The sequence below is a fragment of the Micromys minutus genome, assembly GCF_963924665.1.
Source record: "Micromys minutus genome assembly, chromosome: 3".
Lineage (NCBI taxonomy): Eukaryota > Metazoa > Chordata > Mammalia > Rodentia > Muridae > Micromys > Micromys minutus.
The window spans coordinates 64,729,134-64,752,499 of NC_137972.1; the positions used below are offsets into that span (position 1 = coordinate 64,729,134).

The 23,366-nt window shown below is 37.2% G+C and overlaps 1 protein-coding gene across 1 annotated transcript; it reads right to left on the minus strand.

Annotated features, from left to right (window-relative positions):
* Positions 1-544: 544 nt before the first annotated feature.
* On the minus strand, positions 545-2,134 carry MKRN3 (makorin ring finger protein 3; the record flags this gene model as incomplete). The annotated part of the gene is made up of 1 exon (XM_080913952.1): positions 545-2,134. One exon carries the CDS (start codon positions 2,132-2,134, stop codon positions 545-547), a length of 1,590 nt encoding a protein of 529 aa, XP_080770078.1.
* Between the last annotated feature and the right edge of the window lie 21,232 nt (positions 2,135-23,366).

Sequence of the window (23,366 nt, forward strand, 5' to 3'; positions counted from 1 at the left end):
ATCAAGCCAAACAGGATAAAAACATGTAAACATATGCACCTCATTTTGGTCAAGTAAAACAGAACCACAAAGTAACCACAAGTTAACAAGTGCACTTGAAAGAGAAGGGAAGAAACAAACATGTAAACAAACACGAACAGCAGCTGCAAGGCCCTGTAAAGGTCCATTTTTTAAGGCTATATAGCAAAAAGCTCATAATTCAGTAAAAGACTTTTGTCACCTTGTCACATTTCACAATGAGAAACTGTAAACACTAGACTAGAAGTGATTTAATCCTGTTGGAAAAAGACATCACAAGTCATCAGCTGACAGAAATATTAATTCCACCAAACAATACTTATAAGATTTCTTGTTATTTTGTAACACAGGGAAACATCACAATCCTAGAGAGAAGAAATGGGAAATAGAGGAGAAAATAGCAGTACTGCGTAAAGATTGCCTTGACAGCCTTGGAAAGCGATAGGGTTTGTCAGTCAATAAAGGGAAATAAGCAACAGCAGACAACAGAGTCTTAGCAGACCAGACCACATGCCACAGCGTGATACTACAGATTCAAATTGAAATATTCTTCCAGCTGGTACTGAAGCAAGAGCCACCGATCATCAGAGATGGAAGAACTGCCTCTCAGGCAAAGCAACTTCTTAAGCAACTGATTGGCCAGGCGAAGCACAGAATGCTCCTTTTTACGGCTTTTAAGCAGCATGTTTCCCTCTCGCAACTGCACAGGCTCCAAAACTTGATGCCAGTATGCGCTTGAAGATCCACCACCATCTGGCCTCGGAGGCTGGTCTCGCCAGCCCTCTGGGTATTCATGCTTGTAAAAACAGAATTCTCCAAATGGGCAGTGACCTAGACCTCCAGCAAAATACCTGCAGGCTTTCTGGCTCATCCCCTCCTTATATTGCTGAACAAGTTTCTCCTTCTCCTCTTCCTCCTCCACCCAGAACTCACTAGGAATGACAAAGCCAGAGGAGACCCTGCACTGTGGGCAGGACTTACTGATCCTGTTCTCAAACTGTGTGGCACTTCTCCACCTGCGGATACACTTAAGACAGTAGGTATGGTTGCAGCTGAAAAGAATGCCAAAGCGGCGGTCGCTGGGGTCAGCTTTCTCATAGACAACCTCCATGCAGATGCCACACACTTTGTCCATGCTGCGCTGCACAGCAAAAGAGAGTTCCATATCTCTCTCGTGTGCTTCAACGCAGGCCCTTCTATGAGCTTCCTGCTGAGCTGCATCCCATGGGTGCAAGGCCTGCTGCCCACACATGTCGCATATTTCTCCATGGGGGTATGCACACCTGTCCCCACGGAGGCATTGCCCCCGGGCAGCATAGCGGCAAAGCGGCAGCGGCATCCCCATGCCCATAGCCATATGCTCTCTCTCAATCTCCGGGCTCTGCAGAGGAGCCTCAGGACCATGCGGGGGGACCATGCGACCTCGGTAAGGCTGTCCGGGAACAAACTCAATTGCCCCCTCCCAGCCTTCTGCACCCGCTCCTCCTCCCGCAGCACCTGCTGCAAAGCCTGCATTGTCAATCTCGGCTTCAGAGAAGCCCCTTCCAGCAGCTGAGCCAATGCCTGCATTGTCAATCTCAGCTTCAGAGAAGCCCCTTTCAGCAGCCGAGCCAATCAGAGGCAAGGAGCTTGAGGATGCAGTAGGGGGGGCTTCCGCCACTTCCTGAGTCGGGGGCTCCCAGTGAGTGGCCATCTTGGGTCCTCTGTCTGCAGAGGCCCGAGGCTGAGAATCTTGGCTCCCCCTAGCTTTCCGCCGCCCAGAGAGGTCGTGAGAGTAGCGACAGTTATCGCCCTCCTTGCACTGCCCATGCAGATAATACCTGCAGAGGATTTGCTTCGTCCAGCTGCCACTGTTACGCTCCGGACCAGACCTGGCCCCGCCCCCTTCGGCGGGAGCTGGTCTCAAACTCGCCGCACGGCGGATCGCTGGGACTGGAGCCATAAGGATCGGTACCAGGCCCGATGCCTCTTGCAGAGGGGCTGAGCGGACTACCGCAGAAGCTCCAGAAGCCTCAAACTGAGGATGGGGGGGAACAGACACACCCTCCCCCCCCTCAGCACCTGCCTCGGCGCCGGCGGCCCCGTAGGCCTGAATGGGAGCTGTAGACTCTTCCATCTTACGGCGTGCCTCTAACACTGTCCAAAAACCCGAATATTCTATCTTTTTTGTGCTTGAATTGCGGAGCTGAAGCTGGCTCGATCAGCTTCTTCTCGGAGAGAAGTGCACCAATTTTTGTCTTCCCACCGACTCCCTAAACCCTGTGAACTTTAGTTCCTACCTGCTTACAGGCAGAGGAGACACTTCCGGTTGTAACACCATTTCCAGCACTTCAGCGGAAGTTGCTTCCGCCATGTTTTTCCCGTGCCGGTATCCGCTTAAGCTATTGGAATCGGCTTTTGCGAACTGTTTTAGTGCTATTTTGAAACCCCCAGTCCCCGTTTCCCCATTATTGATGTTTTACTCTCTCCAGGTTTCAGTTGTATACATTGCGTTTTATTATGTTCTTGTTGTGTTAAGAAAAACGCTACGATCCTTGCCTTTGCCATCTGCTGCTCTCGACGTTTATAAACTTCATAAACATTAAAAATTCGTTTTCTGTTTATTCTGTCTATTGTTTATAGGCGAATGATTTTTTTTTGTTTTTTTTTTAGATCGAGTAGTGTCCCCGCTGAGCATTTCTTATTTGACGCTTATAGATCCAACATAATTTCTTTGGTTCATTTTTTCCCTTAAAGGGTTAATTGCGTGCACTTTAATTAGAAGGGAATCCTCTGCCCTGAGGCTAGTCAGAGGCTTTCACTTTCCTGCCTTTGTTACACCCCATACCCCCGCCCACAAACAATGTAGAAGTCTGGACTTTGTCCAGCCCTGATGAAGACTTAATAAGGCAACGTCTGAGAGTGACCCAGGCTTTTAACTTTATTCTGCTGGTTGGATTCAGAGACCCTTTGTTGCCTGCCTTCCTTTATCCCACTCTGCTCTACTGAGCTTTTCATAATAGGAGTTCTTCTTTGCACCCCAAAGTGTCTCATTTCCATTTTCTCATTGAGCCGTTTTTGTTTTGTTTTCTTTTGTTTTTTGTTTTCTTTACTTGCAAATATATACTATTGAACTAATAATTTTATATGAAGTTCTACAGTGCTATATGCACTTATTATTATTATAGTGGCATACTAAAGTTTATGGTGAAGTTTTATGTGGGTATTTATTTTTAGTAAGAATCATGCTTTCTTCCTTTCCACGCTTGATTGAATTAGGAATGCTTCAAATAATTAATTTTCTACTTTTTTCTCCAAAATTGAAATTATGCTTGCTAAAATGATTTTATTAGAGGCAATCTTACAATCTAAGGTTGAAAAAAAAAACACGGAATGCATTTGATATAATCTTCCAACTCAACAAAATAAAATATTAGCCTCAACTAAATAAATCCAACAATAATAAAAAATAAGCTAAGAGGAACATTATCAAACTATAGATTAAAGGGGGAGGAATGAAAGAAAAGTAAACATGAAATAAGGACCATGGAATACAAATTTTTTCTTGTGTAACTTATTAAGAAAAGTAATAAAAGGCTCAGATCTCCAGCATCACATCAAAAGAGCTGACACTAAGTACTAAAAAACCTCAGAACAATAAGATGTCTGCAGTGCCACTAATTTATAAACGATCTATGAATTACAATAAGATAGTGGGGAAAAGATTTAAACATGAAACTTGAAACTTTTCATTAAATGGTCATATATACAGAAACAGTAACAATAACAGAGAGAAAAATAAAGATCTATTAGGTATGTTGCATATGTGATTAAGAAAATTTTGAAGTGAGGTATTGTAAAACATTGAATCTGAAATGAACATAAAGGCTTGAAAAGCTTGTATTGTTTTAAAGTGCCCACTTGTGCAATAGAGCAAACAAAAAAGAAAAGAAAGGAAGGAAGGCAGGATGAAAGAAAGAAACATTAAGGCTTATTAGAAGCAGAAAGTAGTTAGTTCATTAACGGGCAAAATGGTGATTGTATAAAGAAAAGTCATTTGGTTTGTATGCATATTTATCAAGTATGATGTTCAAATATTCAATATAGAACAATTTGTGCATCGTGTGTACAAACATGAATGCTACTGAAACACTTTAAATGTATTGAATTTATGGATATTAGGTTGTTTATTCTATGAAATTTATTGTAATCAACTAAAACTCATTTTACTTAAACATAACAGGGCCTCCATGATCAACATACAATATTTTTAAATATAAACTTCTTGCTTGACAATTATACCTTTAATTTTTATTTGAACCAAGGAACTTTTGGTTGTCAATTTCCCCCTTTGCATAGTCAATTTGAGGTATTTATGCATATGATAACTTTCCCAAAGTTCAAAAATAATTTGAACTGTTTACAGTATACTTTCTCTTTAGTCTTCAATATGTATTGACTAATAAGGACTGTTTTAACACCATGACTAATTTTTAAAGACAAAATAAAAGCTTTGAGGTTAGTTCCAAGCCTTATATACCAAACTAACTACCATTAAACATGTAAGAATTTTGATCAATGGTTATTTATTATAATCACTTCATATAAAGCACACTAAACATTTTTATACAGTATCAGAAATTTCTGTGAACAATTACAGGTTTGATTTTTAGCTCAGCATCTTTTTATGGCTTTTGAAGAGTTACAATGTAATTCAAAAAGCTTAGAACTTTAGTTTTCATTTTACATTATGTTAATTCAGACAACCACTTTAGACTAACATTGGCTATATTAGACAGTTAACTTCAGTGTTGACTATGACCACTGTGTCTCCTTAAACTTTAAAAACTGAGAATTGAGAAAAACACTTTCTAATATTCTCAAGGCTTTGATTTTGAATCTTCATCTGTCTGGCTGCCAGTTGTGGGTAGTTGTATTCTCTGCCACAAAATAATTATTCATGTAAGAGTGGTATTCAGTAGTAGTATATTTCAAATTAAAGTCACTTATTACTAAGCTTTAAAAATTCCACAGTAGACCAATAACTGCATATAGTAGTTAGGGTACCTTAAGAAAAACAGTTATTCAATATATTGTTTAACGTAGAACACTCAGAGTATTCTCTCTATTCCTTGAAAGCATATTATTTTCCTTTCTGTGAATCCCACCCTCCCTTCTTTCTTTTTACTTTCAACATTGATATATTGACACAATCTTTAAAAACATACCTCTGATATCTTCTTCACTTATTTGATTCAGAAGAACTGCCTTTTTTCCAGTAAAATCCAGGAGATCTTAGGACTTGAGACCACAGTGAAGGGTCTCCAATGCCCAGCAGTAGGAGAGATGCAAGTAGAGCCAGGAGAGGCACAGTTCTAAATCAGGCTGTGTAAAGCACCATGTTGCCAGGCTGACAGGGTCAAAGGTGGAGGTTGAAGGCACTGCACAGGAGAGGGAAAATGTAGACAGCTTGACAAATAGCTCCAGAGACTGGCGACTGGAGGGTGGGGCTGTATAGAAGAAGCAGCTGGTGCTATGTCTTTCTTTTCAAGCAGCCTGGCTACTAAGCCTACCCCCACACGTTCAACATGTTCACAGTTAAAAAGAACACAATAGTCCTGTAGCAAGTTCTTTCACAATACTGCTGTGCTTCCCAACTACTGTTTTCATAATGCTGGAGAGGCAGCTGTGGACAGGGATTAAATGTCTACATAAGCCTATGGTTTCATGTCCTCCACTAGCTTACAGGCATACTTGTGTCACAAGTGTTAATTTTATATTGTCACTCTGTTTGTTCAGCTACAGGAGTGTTAACTCCTTTGGTTTTGTAGAATCTGCATTTGATGGCCTTGGGTGAACTACTGAAAATAGTGGTGCATGACTATCACTTCAATGAGAGGATTCCCATTATTTTTAGACCAGCCCTATTCTGGATTACATAGTGGGAAAAAAAGTAAGTGATGTCTAGCTAACATGTAAAGTGAAAATATTAAAGACTTATTTAAAATGTGATGATTTTAAAATATTCGTGCTAGAATGAATGCTTCAGGGATGTAACTTTTCTACTCCAGAACCATCAGAAAATAATCTGATTAGATTCTATCTTTGTTTGTCCCCATTTCCTGCTACATTCATGCAGCAGCAAGATTTTGGTAGGGTCTTTGAAAGTTTCCAGAATATTAACTATTGAATGTGTGTTATATCTACAGACAAATGTATTTTTGCCTTGAATATTTAAAAGCCAGCCTTATGTACTTCTATCCAAAAGTTCAGACACAGGCACATTTCTGGGTGCAGGAGGGTATTTCTTTCTCTTTCACAATGACAGTCATGGTGTTATGGTAGGAATCAGAAGGAGAATTCATGAGGCCTCATGGGAGGCTGTTTGTAGAATCTATATCTGATGATCCCAAATGAATTACTGGATAAAACCATGATTATTTCTAAACATTTTAACCAGAATCTTTTATGAATCTCTGCATATGCTTGTGTGCTTATGTACCCATGTGTGTGTGTGTGTGTGTGTGTGTGTGTGTGTGTGTGTGTGTGTGTGTTTTGACATAGATCAAATTATACTTCAAAGGACAGTCTCTGTTTTCTGCCCATAATTTCTACCACATATGAGATAAGATCCTTTTGTCTGCTCTTGGGTTTGCCAGACTATAAGGTGCTGGTGAAGTTGCCTGTCTCTACTTCCTATCTAATAATAGGACCGATGTGCCTGCAGACAAGTGCATATCATGCTAGACCTTTGAACATTGCTGTGCGAACCTGAATATGTATATATGTCCAAGTCCATATACATGCGTTCGTGTGTGTGTGTGTGTGTGTGTGTGTGTGTGTGTGTGTGTGTCACTGAGTCATTATCTCAGGCTTAAAATGTCTTTTAATTTAAATAAGTATCTAGAAAAGTTTCAGATAATATTTTAGCCACTTGCTTTTAATATTAGCAGTTACATTTATTATAAAAACAAATAGACTAATTTTTCCACAGTATAATAAACATTGAGAATTTTGTGAAAACTTTTGGAGGTTTTTGTGATTTTAATAAAATATATTTTAGTGCAGACATAAGCATATGTGTTGGGAGAGAGAAGTGCTCAGAAGAAAAAGGCCTACCTCGGGACGTATGTATGGGCTTCTCAGAGACTAGATGCTTGTGCTGTTCTACACTTATAAGCTTCATCTGCAGGTCTGATGATCACATTAATGTCTTTAAAATTGCAAAATATTATCAAACATCAGCTTAAAAGATCATCACCTATGGGACTATTTTTTGCCTTGACTATGGAATAACCTTTTCTCTTGGATCTTTTAGTTCCATTTTTTTATTAACGATTCCTATTAACTTAAAAGTATGTCAGCCCAGGATATGGCTTTTACACTTAAAATTCCACCCTGATATGGCCTGTAATTTCAATGAGATTCCAAATACCCACTGAAGTTTCTGGCCAGAAAATAAAGGTTTTCTATTGCCTTAAACCCATTTCTTACTTGATTTCTATTGTGGATACCTCATCTTTCAAACGCAAGGATACTAAAATAAAAGATTAAAAATAGCGAAATCCATCCTTAACAACAAGAAAACATCTGCGGGAATCACTATCCCTGACCTCAAGCTATATTACAAGGAAATTGTGCTGAAAACTGCATGGTACTGGTACAGAAATAGGCATGTGGATCAATGGAATAAAATAGAAGATCCAGAAATGAGCCCTCATGTATATGGTCACCTGATTTTTGACAAAGGAGCAGTAAACATTCAATGGAAAAAGGACAGCCTATTCAACAAATGGTGCTGGTCCAACTGGCACTCAGCATGCAAAAGAATGAAAATAGACCCGTTCTTATCTTCTTGTACAAAGCTCAAGTGTAAGTGGATCAAAGATCTCCACATTAAACCAGATACACTGAAAATATTAGATGAGAAAGTAGGGAAAACCTTAGAACACATAGGCACAGGAGAAAATTTCCTGAACAAAACACCAATGGCTCAAGCTCTAAGGTCAAAGATTAACAAATGGGACTTAATGAGATTGCAAAGTTTCTGTAAGGCTAAGGACATCGTCAAGAAAACAAAACGGCAACCAACAGAATGGGAAAAGATCTTTACCAACACCACATCAGATAGAGGCCTAATATCCAAGGTGTACAAGGAACTCAAAAAGCTAAACACCAGAGAATCAAATAACCCTATTAAAAAATGGGGTACAGAGCTAAACAAAACGTTTTCAGTTGAGGAACACCGAATGGCCGAGAAACATCTGAGGAAGTGCTCGACATCCTTAGCCATCAGGGAAATGCAAATCAAAACAACCCTGAGATTCCACCTCACACCAGTCAGATTGGCCAAGATCCAAAACTCAGATGACAGCAGATGCTGGCGAGGCTGCGGAGAAAGAGGAACACTTCTCCACTGTTGGTGGGGATGCAAACTAATACAACCACTCTGGAAATCTGTCTGGCGATACCTCAGAAAATTGGATATAGTACTACCTGAAGACCCAGCCATTCCACTTCTGGGCATATACCCCAGAGACACTTTAATACACAACAAAGATATATGCACCACAATGTTCATAGCGGCTCTATTTATAATAGCCAGAAGCTGGAAGGAACCCAGATGTCCTTCAGAAGATGAATGGATACAAAAATTGTGGTACATATACACAATGGAATACTACTCAGCCACCAGAAACAATGACTTAAGCAAATTCTTAAGAAAATGGCTGCATCTAGAGAATATCATTTTGAGTGAGATAACCCAGTCACAAAAGAACAGACATAATATGCAGTCACTGATAGTGGGATGCTAACCCCAGAGGCTTGCACTCCCCCAGAAACAACTCACAGACTGTATGAAGTCCAAGAAATAAAGAAAACAAATTATATATATATATATATATATATATATATATATATATATATATATATATATATATATATATATATACAAAACAAGAAGACTTTGACTATTTCCATGTTGCATTTTGTTTTGCATGTACTTTACGCTTATTGTAACTATTAGGTTTTCAATGCATACTGTCAAGCCCATGAAAAAAAAATCAAGTACTGACTAAAAAATATATTCACATTGTTTTATGTAAAAATTATTTTAATGTCTGAAAAAACAGTACTGACAAAAATGTATAATTTTAAGCAAAAAAAAGTTTAAAATCTTTACATTTATCTTTGTTTTGTAAAATAAAGTCGTTTAAAAAAAGTTGCTAAATGAAAAGAAACTTTAAAATGCATTTATTTATTTATTTATTTATTTATTTATTTATTTATTTATTTATTTATTTATTTATGTTGAGGGTAGGGGCACTATTTTGTAGTCCAGGATAATCCTGAATCATTATTCTCCTGCCTCTGGTTTTTAAAGGGTCATGTTACTGGTTTAGGCTGCCACTCTGAGCTTTAACCAGTCTTAAGTTTGGTGAGATCCCCATCTATAACTCTCAATTTCAGCAAGAACTAACGTCTTTAAAAATAATGTTAATTGCTACATAGTAGGACATATTGGTGTGAAAGCTTTCTTATACAGCACAAATCCAAATCATGTTCTTTTTATTCAATATGAATATTATTTTAAGAGATAGATTTTATTTTCCACATCAGTACTTTCATTAACGAAAACAAGTTGCTTATGCTAACAGGACTGAGTGTGATTTGTACTATAGGAGAGTAGTATGTGTAGGTCCTGAGCCAGTCAGTACTTGTACATAAGTCTCTACTGATCCTTCATTCTTCTGGGAGATTTTGACCACTATTCTATTTTCAAATGAAATTTGTGACATCACAAATTTTAGGATAAATTATTCATTCACAATCAGATTAGATTATTGAATGTTATCTTAATTACATGCACATGGACATTATTTGCCACACTCCTAAATACATTAAAATGCATATACGTTATTTAGATATTGTCTTTACTTGACACTCATTTTCTTTACTGTTTCTAGATTTTTTTTCTGTTATTTTTCTGTTTTTCCCCTCTTGAAACTAGCCATCTGACCATATGTGTTATTTTTGTCTGTGGCTAAGAAACTGTACTGAAGATGAAGGAGACTTGTATGAAGGCAGTCTGGATATATGAAATACTAGACTATGAAATTTCATATCTGAATATTTCAGATACTTTTAGATTTCAAGCCAATGTACTTGTGATTTGTTTTCCTGTTAAGAGATGTTTTTGCCCCACAAAAATATTTATACTAAGTAATCTAATCTTTCTTAAACAGTGTTCTTATACTTTTGTTTTTAATCCTGCACATATCCTTTGAGAATTCTATTCAATGCATTTGGATTATATTCACCTCCTACACCAGCTTCTCCAAGACATTGCCTCTTTAAAACAAGCACAACTCATTGAGACCTTTTTGAGCTTTGTTTGTTTTTATATCAATAAAATACAGTTTGTGATACCCATGTATTATTCCATGTATGGTTACCCACTTGAATGTGGGGGGAATACCAGGGGATAGTTATTATGTTAAAGAAAAGACTTTAAAACACACGAATTGTGTTGGGGCCCTGGAGTGAAGCATTTACTTGAAATTGGAGTCTTTGAATATGGATTGCATATCATGTTCTAAAGCAAAAAAAATTTATACTTTCCATATTGTTTTCATAATGCAAAAGTTTTAGGCAGTTACTGCCTTCATTAACTGCCTAAGTGAGTTCTCCTCTCTAAAACAAGACTGCTTTTTTCCAGTGCTAAACCTGAAAACATGCACTGATACATGTAATCACTAGAGAGCAAACACACAGTTCATGGATTTCTTAGAAATTAAAAGCTTTCAAACACCAGATGCATTATAACTAACATATGAACACATGGTGCTCCATGACCTGGACAGTAGAAATTACTGAGAAAATTTATGAAATACTGTGCCTGAAACTTTTTAAAAGAATTTAAATCATTCTGAATACATTGGTACTCCAGCTTAAAATTTTGCATGAGATGGAGTTTACTAACAATTTTCTGACACCTTTTAAAAGAGAAAAACAAATTTTCAAATTTAACATGATTTCTGAAGTGATAACTTTAATTGCTCATTTCTTTTGGCGATATGAAAAAAATCCAAGCAGTAAAAATAACAAAATAGAAAAAAATTCCATTTAGGAAATTAATTAGCCTAAGTCCTAATTATATACACCAGTATAAGAAAAAACACACAAATTGGAAATATCACTTGGTTAACAATGACGTTGTTATATATCCAAATTTCTGTCTGAAAGGAGCTTTTAAGAACAAAACCATTTCAGGGTTAAAAATCCTCAGTTAACAAAAGCAGTCAGAAGACTACAGGAGTCAGAAAAGAAAAAAGAGCGAGATAAGTATGTTTACTTTTCAGAACAAACTTTGATAGGTAAGGCCTTTGGTTTTATTTCAGCAGGTATCATTGTCCAAACACTTAGTGTTATGGCCTAAATGATATTTCTGCCATAGAGGTGATTGTGCTGAGGTCTAAAGCGTTTTTATTTTCTCTCTCTCTCCTTCCCTGTCTCCCTCCCTCCCTCCCTTCCTCTCTCCTCTCCCACCCTCTCTTTTCTCTTTTTTTCGATTTAGTTGGGCTTTTTATTTGCCTTATTATTTGGTTTACAGAGGGGGAAAGAGGCAAAGAGAGCCAGAAAGACAGAGAGAGACAGAGAAACAGAGAGAGGGAAGAGATATACAGAGTTTGAAAGGTGTGGAGGTTTGGATAATCTATGAGAAAATGGGAAAGGGGATAATTTAATAATATATTGTATAAAATGTTTTAATAAGATTGTTTAAATAAATAAACATGCTTACAATAACTGTAGGAACATAAATAATATAAATAGAAGGTAAAACTGGTTAACTAAACCAGTTATAGATCATTTATCTAGTAAATTATCAGGCCACAGGTTTGATCCACATTACTACAAGAAAAACTAACAAATTCCCATTCCTGACTCTCAACTGACATTCTCAGGTCTGGTATGACAGGCTAATCATGTAAATCCCAGAACCATGCAGAGAGAGAGTGGCAGTGGTGGGGCTTAACTTGCTTGGGGTGACACTACTAACAGTTTTCTGACACATCTATGAAATGGAAAACCAATTTACATTTTTCAGCGTGTGTTTTCTTGATCATCAACTTATAAACATAGATCTCTGCTTTTTTCTTTATAATAAAATTGACTGTGAAAGACTATTTTCCTAGGGTTTTCTTGCTAAGGTTTTTAATTCAAATTATTTCTATTCGCCATCTAGAAGTATATTGACATCCTCTACTTTTTTTTTAAAATAGGAATTTTGAGATATTCAAGTTTCTGGGTTTTTTCTAGATATACATAATTCTACAGAGATAATGGAAATACTAGTTTTATTCTTTTAATAAAGTTATTTATTCATTTGTGCATGGATAATTTCCCTGCATGTATACCTGTGCACCGTGTAATTACACGTGCACATGGATGCTGGAAGAGGGCATCAGATCCCCCATGACTTGAGGGACAGATGTTTGGGATCACCCATGCACTGCAATTGTACCTGTGTCATCAGAAAGAACAACCCATGATCTTAATCATTAAACCACCTCTTCTTCAGTCCCTCTTTTTTTTTCTTGATTTTAGATTACTGATCACTTTTTTCCAATAAATCTTATCAATCTATGTGATTCTATTAATTCCAGTAAGAAATCACTCTGTGCCTACTCTTCTTGTTTTTTGTTTGTTTTTGGTTTTGTTTGATTACATTGAGTTCTGACTTATCACGATGTTCTTTACATAGTTCTTTCTGGTAACATTTACTATGGTGTTCTGTTATGACCTAAATTGAGTGATTGTATCAGGGAAAACCAGAAGCCAGGCATGGGGAATTATGGCTGCAAACAATAGGGTATTAGGATCATTGTGGTTTGGACTCCAAATTAAACAGTCAGTGTTAGAAAACCATAGGCCATAGGCTACAGAGTGAAATCCTGTTTCAAAAAGGTATCAAAATTCCTTCCTTTCAATATATATATTGGTGGAAGTTTGCCTTGTCCTATTTGTCCTATACGTGTCTCTTTATAGCAGAAATGTGAACAAACAACAACTTCATTGTTAATGAAATCATATTTCTATTGTGGTTTTTCTATACCTGTGTGTAATGTTGAAATGGTGTCATTAATTTTCAGTATGCATTTTTCTTTTACATTTTGTTTGTTCTGTCTCAACTTTAGACTCGATTAAGAATATAATCAGAATATTTGTGATTCTTTTAAAATATGAGACATATATCCGACCCAGTACCTCCCAAAACTCCTCATACATAATTCCCAGTCTGGATTGAAGGGGGCAGTGTTTTCATATTGTAAAAAATGCATCAGACTTTTTAATGCTTTGAATTTATTTGTGAATCGTGTGTGCCCTCTAGTGGTTACATTTATCACTGCATGCTCTCACATTTCAGAACAAAACGTTGCTGATTCTTTGTATTAAGTGCCTGAAATCTTTATATGAGGAAAGAAATCTGAAATTTACAAAAGGAATTTTTCTCTTTTAAGATGGCATGCAGATCACACCCCCGAATTCAAATTTTATGTAAAAACTATCCTTTAACTTTTTGCCCCCAACATAATTTGTGTGTTTTCTTAAGTGTTTCTCAGATTCTTTTCCAAAAATATAAGAAAGAATTCAGGCTTTAGCATTATGTATTTTTAATTGTGAAAATAAAGTCTCACTCCATACCCCAGTGTGTCCTAGAACCTGCTATCCTCAAACTCATGACCTTCCAGCCTCAACATGTAGTTTAGTGGAGTTGCATGAGGGTACCACTATAGTGCTTTGAGAGCCTCCCCAGCATATTGTATATATTGTGAAAATATTTAAATAGTCCTGATAAATGTGCAGCTAAAAGCACTCTGTGGTTTTCTTTGCCAGTCCCACTTTTACTCACGTGTGATTTTACTTCACACTCGTGGCTTTCACACTTAGTGCATTCATGTTTGACAAGTTCTAAATTCTCCATACACCCCTATCACAAATTTGTCAATTTCTTCCACTGTCTTAGCAATGCACCTCAGCCACAGGGAAGCTGGTATTTTACCACACTGAAGTTTTGCACATGGAGAGGACATCAATTTGGCCATGACAACAAACAACTAACGCTTAATTTAACATGTGTAGAAAAAAGCACAAGCAACAAGTCACTGAGAAACTCACGCATGTTCCTAGCTGTCACATTTCTTCTGAGAACTCATTCTTCACAGCCCAAATACTTGATATATTTCATAAAAATGTAAAAAAGCCCCCAAAAGCTTTAATGAGATTCTCAATGCTGATTATACTATGGACAAACTGGTGTACTTGTTTTTATAAGTGATGTGACTTTGCTGATCTTAAAAGCAAGTGGCTACAATATTATTTAAACTTTTCTAGGATTGTATTGAAACCAGATGACATTTGTACACTTGGGATTGTGGCTAAGCAGATAAAGGCCTTACTTAAGTATTTATAAGGTCCAGAGTTCACATTCACACAACGTGATTCAAAGATGATAGGCACCTGTCTCTAGTCACAGGTCTATTATTGACATGGGGTAGAGAGAAGAGACTCCCCCAGAGACTGACAGGCAGACACCACAGCAGAAAAGAAAAGGATCTTGTCTCAAATGGAGTAGATTAGATGTTGAGGACAGATACCAGAGGTTGTCCTTTGATGTATTGTGTATTCTGTGTCAAAACTCGTGCACCACAAACACACACACACACACACACACACACACACACACGAGTGCACAAGACTTGGTTAAAAATTTCGAAGTGATTTTGTTTTAATACAGCGATTCATTGAGGCTCATCAAATATACCAAATATACGTTCTACAAACAGCCCATAGTCTCCCACGAATTCCCGTTGATTCCAACTATGACACTATGACTGACATGGAAAGAGAGAAACAAATATTTTCTTGCATGCAGAAAGGTGACTGTCTCCGATCTTTTGGACTAGGACTTTACACACACACACACACACATACACACACATGTATATATATATATATATATATATATATATATATATATATATATATATGCACACACATATGTATATATACATATGTATATATACATATACATATGTAGAGAGAGGTCGTGTTTTGTGTGTGTGTGTGTCGGTGTGTGTGTGTGTGTGTGTGTGTGTGTGTGTATAGACTTGAGGTCTCATCTTTCACTCTTGTTCAATCAGCTATTGCTGTTGAAAACGTTCCACAGTTTCCACTGTGTTCTCAAAAAAAATCTGCTTTACCGAGAAACTTTCACATTGCTTTTCTAATTCAAGCCAACACTAAAGAGTGTTTTGTTTCCAGGTTACATCTTGTTTTACATGTACTTTATGCTCATTGTAACTAGTAAGATCTTAATGCACACTGTCAAACCTTTAAAAAAGACAAGCACTGACAAAATGTATTTGTATACTTTTATACAAAAGAATGCTTAAAATATGTACATTTATCTTTGTTTTTTTGAAAAATAAAGTTGTTTAGTATAAAAAAAAAGAGAGTGTTTCATCAAATGCTTAATGTATCCAAAACCACGAAGCAGTGAACAGAAGTCTTTGCGTTGAACAAAACTGGTATAAAAATGAGGGAACTCCAGGCAAAGTTTACAAATCCTTTGTCATTGTGTAGAGTCACAGAAACGAATTCTGGATGCCTATCCACCGGAAGGGCTTTCCCCTTAATCTTCTGCATCGAAACATGGAGCCAAGCTCAGTACTAAGGGAACAGCCGTCCTGGCTAGCGACATTCTGTGTGAGGTTCCCATGATTCCCAGAGGACGTTAATTTAGCCCTTGCATGAAGAATGCATGACGTCTGCTCTGCAAGTACCCGGGAAGACACCTGCTAACTGCACCCGGATGCCTGAGCACAAACATCTCTCTAGTCAGCTAAGTATGCGGAGGCCCAGGGTCCGCAGCAGCTGCAGCGGGCGGCACAATGGACACTTGAAACATTCTTTACACCAGAGAAAGAGGAAAATAAATAGAATTCGCAGAGGTAGACTCTCTTCAACCACGTCTCTCTCAGACCTGGGCTAGTTTTACTGCTCAAGGAGTTCTTGCCACATCTGCATTCGAGTCTTACATATTGCTATTTGACTAATTCAAATAAAATGCAGGTCTCGGAGGGGGAAAAAAAGACAGGTACCCATGTGCCAGTGGCCAAATTAGAGGGCTCTTTGGTGCGAATTCGTCTCAGTTTAAAGATTGGAAGCGTAATATGTACCAATAATTAAAAAAACTTCTGCCAGATGTTCACAGCAGAGCTCTGACATGCTTCACATTACAAATCAAAACAGCTGTTCTCAATAAATCAATTTGATTTTAAGTGAGGCATTGCCAGAAAATTTTGTACATTGACTTGGCCGTGATTTTCTTATTCCTGTGTGTAGTTTCAAAATAGAGTCATTAATTTCTCATAAGGAAGTGATTTTTTTTTCAACTTCTTTATTTTTAATTTCTCCACCTCAATTTTAGGCTGGAGTAAAAAATAGATTGAGAATATTTTTCATCCCTTTAATATGAGACAAGTTTTGCACCCAAGATGTCACAAATTTCCTCATATGAAATCTCCAGTCTGGATTTACAGGAGCAGTGTTTTCATGTGGTAATAATCAATCAGACTCTTTGAGGCTTTTAATTCCTTTCGTTATCCATCAATTGCATGTGTGCCCTCTAGTGGTTACATGTATCAGTGCATGCCTTTTTGTTTCAGACCAGAAAACCAATTGTCTCTGATTCTTATATTTTTGGTTGTGAGCCTAGCCTTTAACAGCTGAGCCATCCCTCCAGCCCCCCTGCCTCTGATTCCTTATAGCAACTGCCTAAAATATTTTACATTCAGGAAGAAATGTGGAAATATTTAATAGCGTGTGTATTCAATGTGTAAGGAGTATGTAGGAAATAATGTTCATATATCGGTAATTAAAATAAAGTTCAGTAATTTGACCCAGTTTTAAATTATAATTTACATGCTAAAATTTTATAATGAAAAATCCATCTAAAAGAGAATAGTCATCATAATCATCTGGAAGAGGGAATGAAGTTGTAGGGAGAAGGCACTTATTTGCACAGGATCCATGCATGCTGTCAGATTTACACAAAGCACACATATTCAACTAGTTTCTTTAGTAAAGTGCATATGTAGAAAATGAAATTCATAGTTTTGAGTAACATTCATATAAAATGAAAAGAACATTGATTAAATGTGTGCCTTATAAGTCAGCTTATAGACAAAAAATTTATAAAGCACCAATTAACACTATCTCAAAATGTTAATTAATATTGGAACTTAGAGTTATAGCAAGGGATCTCACTATATTTAAACCAGGGTAGAGCTCAGTATGGTAGCTCACACCTATAATGCAAGCATATGAAAATATGAGGGAGGAGACTAAAGAGTTCATGGTCAGTTTGGAATACAAAGCAATCCTCTGTCCTAAAAATTAGAAAATGGTATTTTTTTTTGTAGAATTTTGGTCTCACAGTGCATTGTTCAAACACTTCTTTATCTTGCTGATTTTTGTTTGAAATGTTGTGGGCTATTCACCAGAGAAGACGACTCAGACAGAAATGTAATCAAATAGGAAGACTCTATTAGCCAGCCAGTGAATACACTGTCTGTTCTGAACTTAAACGTAGCCTGGAACCATTTTCCTCTTAAATTGGGCAGTGCTCTTTTTCTTTGTATTTTGTAGAACAGTTTTAGGAATCTTCGTGCTAACTTCTTTTTGAAAGTCTGGTAGAAGTCTATGCTAAAACATTCTGGCCTTGGATATTTATTTATTTGAAGTCATTGATAACTTAGTGTTATTTAGAGGCTGCCAATGTCTGATTAATTCTATTTCACTAGAGCTGAAATTTAAATATAGCTTCAGGTCTATTTCAATTGTTTATATAATCTTGATTTAATGTTGGCAAGTGGTACCTACTGAGAAAATTATCAACTTCTTTTGGATTTTTTTTTCCAATTTAATGGGAGTACAAGTTTTTAATCAATAATGTCCTTATGATTCTTTAGAATTTTGCTGGCATCTGTTATATTTGCCATTTTGTTTCTGATTTTAATAATTTGGATATTTGTCTCTTAGTTAATTTAAATAAGGTTTGTCTATTTTGTGGATTTTTACAAAAAAAAATCAACTTTTTGTTTCCTTGACCCTTTACATTGCTTTGTTGGTTTCTATTTGATTAATTTCAACCTTCAATTTGATAATTTCTTGCCAACTACTCCTGTTGGGTGTGCTTTACATCTCTCTCTTAGAGAGGTTTCAGGTGTGCTGTTAATGTACTAGAATCATGGCATTTGTTTAAATGTAAGCACTTAGTGTTATGAACTTTCCTATAAGCACTGCTTTCCTAGTGTTACATAAGTCTGAGTTTGTTGTTGCCGGGGACAGCATACCATGACAGGGACTGCCAGCAGCAGGCTGGGATTGAGACATCTCAGAAGCCCATGATAGCTTCTTGTATAAAGTGGTTGGCGACTGGGACCCTAAGAAGCAGGAGACACAACCCTCCTAGGACCAGCCATCTGAAATAACAGACTGCTTGCAATAGACCAGGCTGGAGACATTTCAGTAGTTTGTGGCAGATCTTTGGGAAAAAAAAGTTGTCCCCATTTCTCCTAACCTTAGCCCTGGAGAACATTATATAGATTTTACTTGTGTATGGCTGCTTTTCAGTTGGCCTTGGTGTGCATAATTATTCTATTATATGTGACTTTCCTATTTTTCTTCTGATTTTGTGAATTCTGTGAAACTAGATGTTCCTTGAAGTAATGATTCTTAAACAATTAAAAATCAGGGCCTAGGGTCACAACCCAGAACAGTCCTAATGGTCCAGGTGCATGTTCGGTGGTGTCATCTTGTAAACAATGTAATAACTGCACAATGGTAATAGTTTCAGATTAATGCCTGAATTCAAAGAAATTTGAACAAATTATTAGAAAATGAAATAGAGCCAACATTGGGATCCCAAGAGATGTCAAAGTTATTAAAGTTATGAAATAAGTTTTGTAAAACATTTGACAGTGGTTCCTGGATAAAACAAGTATAGAATACATAAAATCTTATACTAATAAAATGAAGTCAAAACACCCAGACTCTTAAGAGAGTCATTGTATGCAATGTTGCAGGAACAGAAAGCTAGAGAAATTGCTGAGTTAAGGGTTAACTTGATTCTCTCTGGCAACCGCCTGGCAGATTTGTCCATGTCATTTATCATTAGAGCTTCACAAGAAAATGCAACTAGCTGACCTCGAAGCTCTAAGCTCTGAAGTATAATAAGTTAAAGTTTAAATGATAATACGTTTACAACTATTACTATTTTGTCCACAGGCTTGGGAATAGGAAAACTTAAAAACTTTAAGGGAAAAATTTAATTCTTAACTTTTTGTGAGATGTCATTATTTTTTTTAATTTGATTTGGCAATTATACATTTTTTTTCTGTCTGCTTTTGGAGTATCAATAAAAGATTGGGGCAAGAGAAAGGTGAGGGAGTAAGAGAGAGAATGAGCTAGTGACCAAGCGACCTTGAGAGCATGTATGAGTGTGTGTGTGTGTGTGTGTGTGTGTGTGTGTGTGTGTGTGTGAGAGAGAGAGAGAGAGAGAGAGAGAGAGAGAGAGACAGAGAGACAGAGACAGAGACAGAGACAGAGAGTTTAAGACTTGAAAATTTGCCTCTCAGTTTGTGCCCAAAAAGTAGTTTATGCTCACTAGTATAAGATTATTATGTGCACACAATTGAGTACTACTCAACTATTAGAAACAATGACTTAACAAAATTCTTAAGAAAATGGATGCATGTAGAAAATATCATCCTGAGTGAGATAACCCAGTCACAAAAGAACAGACATAATATGCAGTCACTGATAATTGGATACTAACCCCAGAAAGCTCTGAACACCCCAGAAACAACTCACAGACTGTGTGAAGTTCAATAAAAGAGAAAAAGAAAAGAAAAAAAAACATTATGTTTACTCCTCACACACCAAGAAAACTTTGACTAATTCCAGGTTACATCCTGTTTTACATGTACTTTATGCTCATTGTAACTAGTAAGATCTTAATGCACACCATCAAACCTTAAAAAAAAAAAAGATTATTATGTACCTTCCAGCTTTCCCTACTTCCAGTTGAGAACTCTGACCCTGTGTTGAGGCCAGGCCCTGACATGCTGTGTATTCATTTTCTTTCAATTCTAGGAAGTCTTAATTTCCTTCTGTTTTGATCCATTTAACATTCAGCAGAGAGCAGTTGAGTTTGATGACTTTGTAAGGTTTCTGTCCTGTCTGTTGCTGTTGATATACAGCACCACTTCATCTTCCTGTGACAGGACTCACGGAGTTATATCAATTTTCTATTATTTATTGAGGCTTGCTTTGTTTGAGTACATGGGAAATTTCGAGAACATTCTGCTAGGTTCCAGGAAAAACAAAAAGGTATATTCTTTTGTGTTGTGTAAGTTATGTTAGGTTTATTTGTTTGATAATCTCAGCTATCTCTAGCATTTGTTTATTTTTTTTTTTTATCTGGATGTCCTGTTCATTTGTGAGACTGGGGGAAATTGAGTCTCTGCTATCAGGCTATCAGTGTGAGGGTCAATGCGTAATTTAAACTGAAGTAGTGGTTCTTTAACAAAGGCTAGGGCCCTTGTGATTGGAACGTAGATGTTAATTGGAATGTCGTGTAGGATCCACAGCATCTGTGTGCATCATCACTAGGTCTGTATAGAAGAAACGAGATTCAATGAGAGTGCTACAGTAAAGCCAGCCAGTATTAAGAGACAAACAGCTTTGCAATGCACGGCATGTCATTATGCAAATCCCAACAACAGCATTTTATACCTTGACAAAAAAGCAGGGTAAAAAGAACCCCTAAAAAATACAAAAAGTTTCTATTTTTTTTCTGAGGCCACTCATGCTTAGTATAGCAATGGTGAAGTTAAAATTAAGTACAGTATCAAAAAATATAAATAGCTGTTATTTCTCATAATGGCCTCAGGAAGGCAAAGGGTAGTCCTCTTAGTAGACTGTGGACCTCTGTAAAATAGTGTCTAGAGTTTTGAGCAGAAAATAATTACTATAAAAGGAATAAGTAAATACTGTACTGTTTATTTAAGATAAAAGAACAAGCTAAACGACATGATACAAACCAACAAATAACAACAGGTAACTGTCAAGACAACTCTGTTGTAGGGTCCTACTGATCTAGACTTGAAATAATTGTCCCTAAGTTGGGCAAACACACATTTTATCATCTCACCCCAAAATAGATCAGTATTTGAAGTGATAAATATTTCTATTCGTACAATTTGTTTCAAATTCTATCAATAAAACATATATTTATAGTTCATACATATCTGAAAGAATAAATTTCATTTTTATTATTGTAAAATCAATTATTGGCATGTAATCAAACACCTAAAGATAAACAGAAGAAAAGCATCCACATTGGAAAAGCCAGGAAGCTGTATTTTTCCATGTAGAAGCAAAAGTAGCAAGACAGCATTATAACAAGATAAATGTAATATCAGTGTGTGCTTGCTGAACACTGCAGTGTGGTGAGTGTAGTGTGTGGTGCTCCAATTTAAGAGGAGCCAAGGAGACTAATGTGCCTTTGACTGTTTCCAGTCATGGTTCCCTGCCACCTCTTTGTCAGCTGTATCATGGGACATTAAATACTACTGAGAAATTGTAAATGGTTCTACCTGAATGTGAAGAGTCCTTGATACAGGATCAAATAAATTTTGATCTTCTCAAAGAAAAATAGCTGCTGTCACACGACTTTAATTTTACGTGTGAAATTTAAAAGGCATCTTCAGCGTTACAGCTTTAATGATGAATTTAAGAGCAAGTACAGCAGAAATGTGTGTCACCTTTAAATTTCAAAAGGGGACCATTGGAAACCTTGCAAGATGCCAAAATGATACCAAGATATCATAACCTATACTGGCAAGTGCATTAACCTTACAATAACATGGGCAATAACATGGGTATGCTTGATTCTTTTGAGCCTTGATTATTTTACTTCTCTTATTCACTCACAGTGGTCAAAGACTTGCATCAAGCCTGTACAGGACGAAGTGCTTCCCCCCACATTAATGTCAGATAAGGCCTTCCTTTTCTACACATGTATCTGGAGACCTGGCTTATACCATCTATACTCTTTGGTTGGTAGTTTAGTCCCTGGGAGCTCTGGATGTTCCAGTTAGTTGATATTGTTCTTCTGATGTGGTTGAAATTTCTTTCAGCTTTTTCAGTCCTTCCCCTAGATCTTTCATTGAGGTTCCTGGGCTCAGTCTGACAGTTGGCTGTGAGCATCTGCATCTGTAGTAGTCAGATATTGACAAAACCCTTCAGGGAACAGCCTTTTTCTGACTTCAGTCCATTGGTTTGGTGTGAGTATTTGTATCTGTCTTGATCAACTGCTTGTTGGTCCTTTTACAGGACAGCCATGCTAGGCTCCTGTCTATAAACACAATATATCATCAGTAAAAATTTCAGGCCTTGTAGCCTTTCCTGGAGATGAATCTCAAGTTGGGCTTATTACTAGATTTTCTTTCCTTAAGTTTCTTATCAATTATGTCCCTGAAGTTCTTTTAGACGGGAACAATTCTAGGTCAGAGCTTTTGACCTGGACCACTGAGGTCTCTCAGATACTGAGCCACCAACCAGGCAGTATACACTAGTTGGTCCTGGGCCTCAGTGAGAGAACCTTTTCCAAGATGGGGAGATGTTTGGGAGCAATAGATAAGGTACTTTCTGGGTACAAGAGATCTGAGAGAGAAAATGGAAATAGTCTTTCCTGGGGCGGGGGGCAGAAAGGCAACTACAGGAGGGAGGAGGGTAAAATAACACTAAGAATATCAGAAATGCCATATATAATTGTACTTTACTATATATGAGTGGGAAAGTGTCTGTTCAGGACACCCAAGACAAAGGTATGAGAACAAAGGAGAATTCATTTGCTCCAGAAGGACAGAGGGCAGGGGATAATAAAGACAGGAGAGAGAGCATGTTGAAGAAAGGAAAAGAAACAAAAGAGAGGGAGGAGAGGTATTTTTCCTTTAGTGACAAAGGACTGCTTCTGAATAGAGGGGAGACAGAAGTGACACATGGAAAAATGGCACAAGGGGAAACCCTGTGCTGAAAATGCAGTGTTTGATTTAATTGGGCATGCCAATTAGGTGAGTCAAACTGGGATTTTCACTTGCTGGACTTCAAAACTTTGGTAGCTGGACCTGATTGTCCTCAGCAGGAAGAAGTGGCCAACCAAAGAAGGAAACACACCTTGGTGGCTAGCTTTATGGATGTAGTCTATTGGTTTTCAGCAAGGCAGAGGGGGTAGG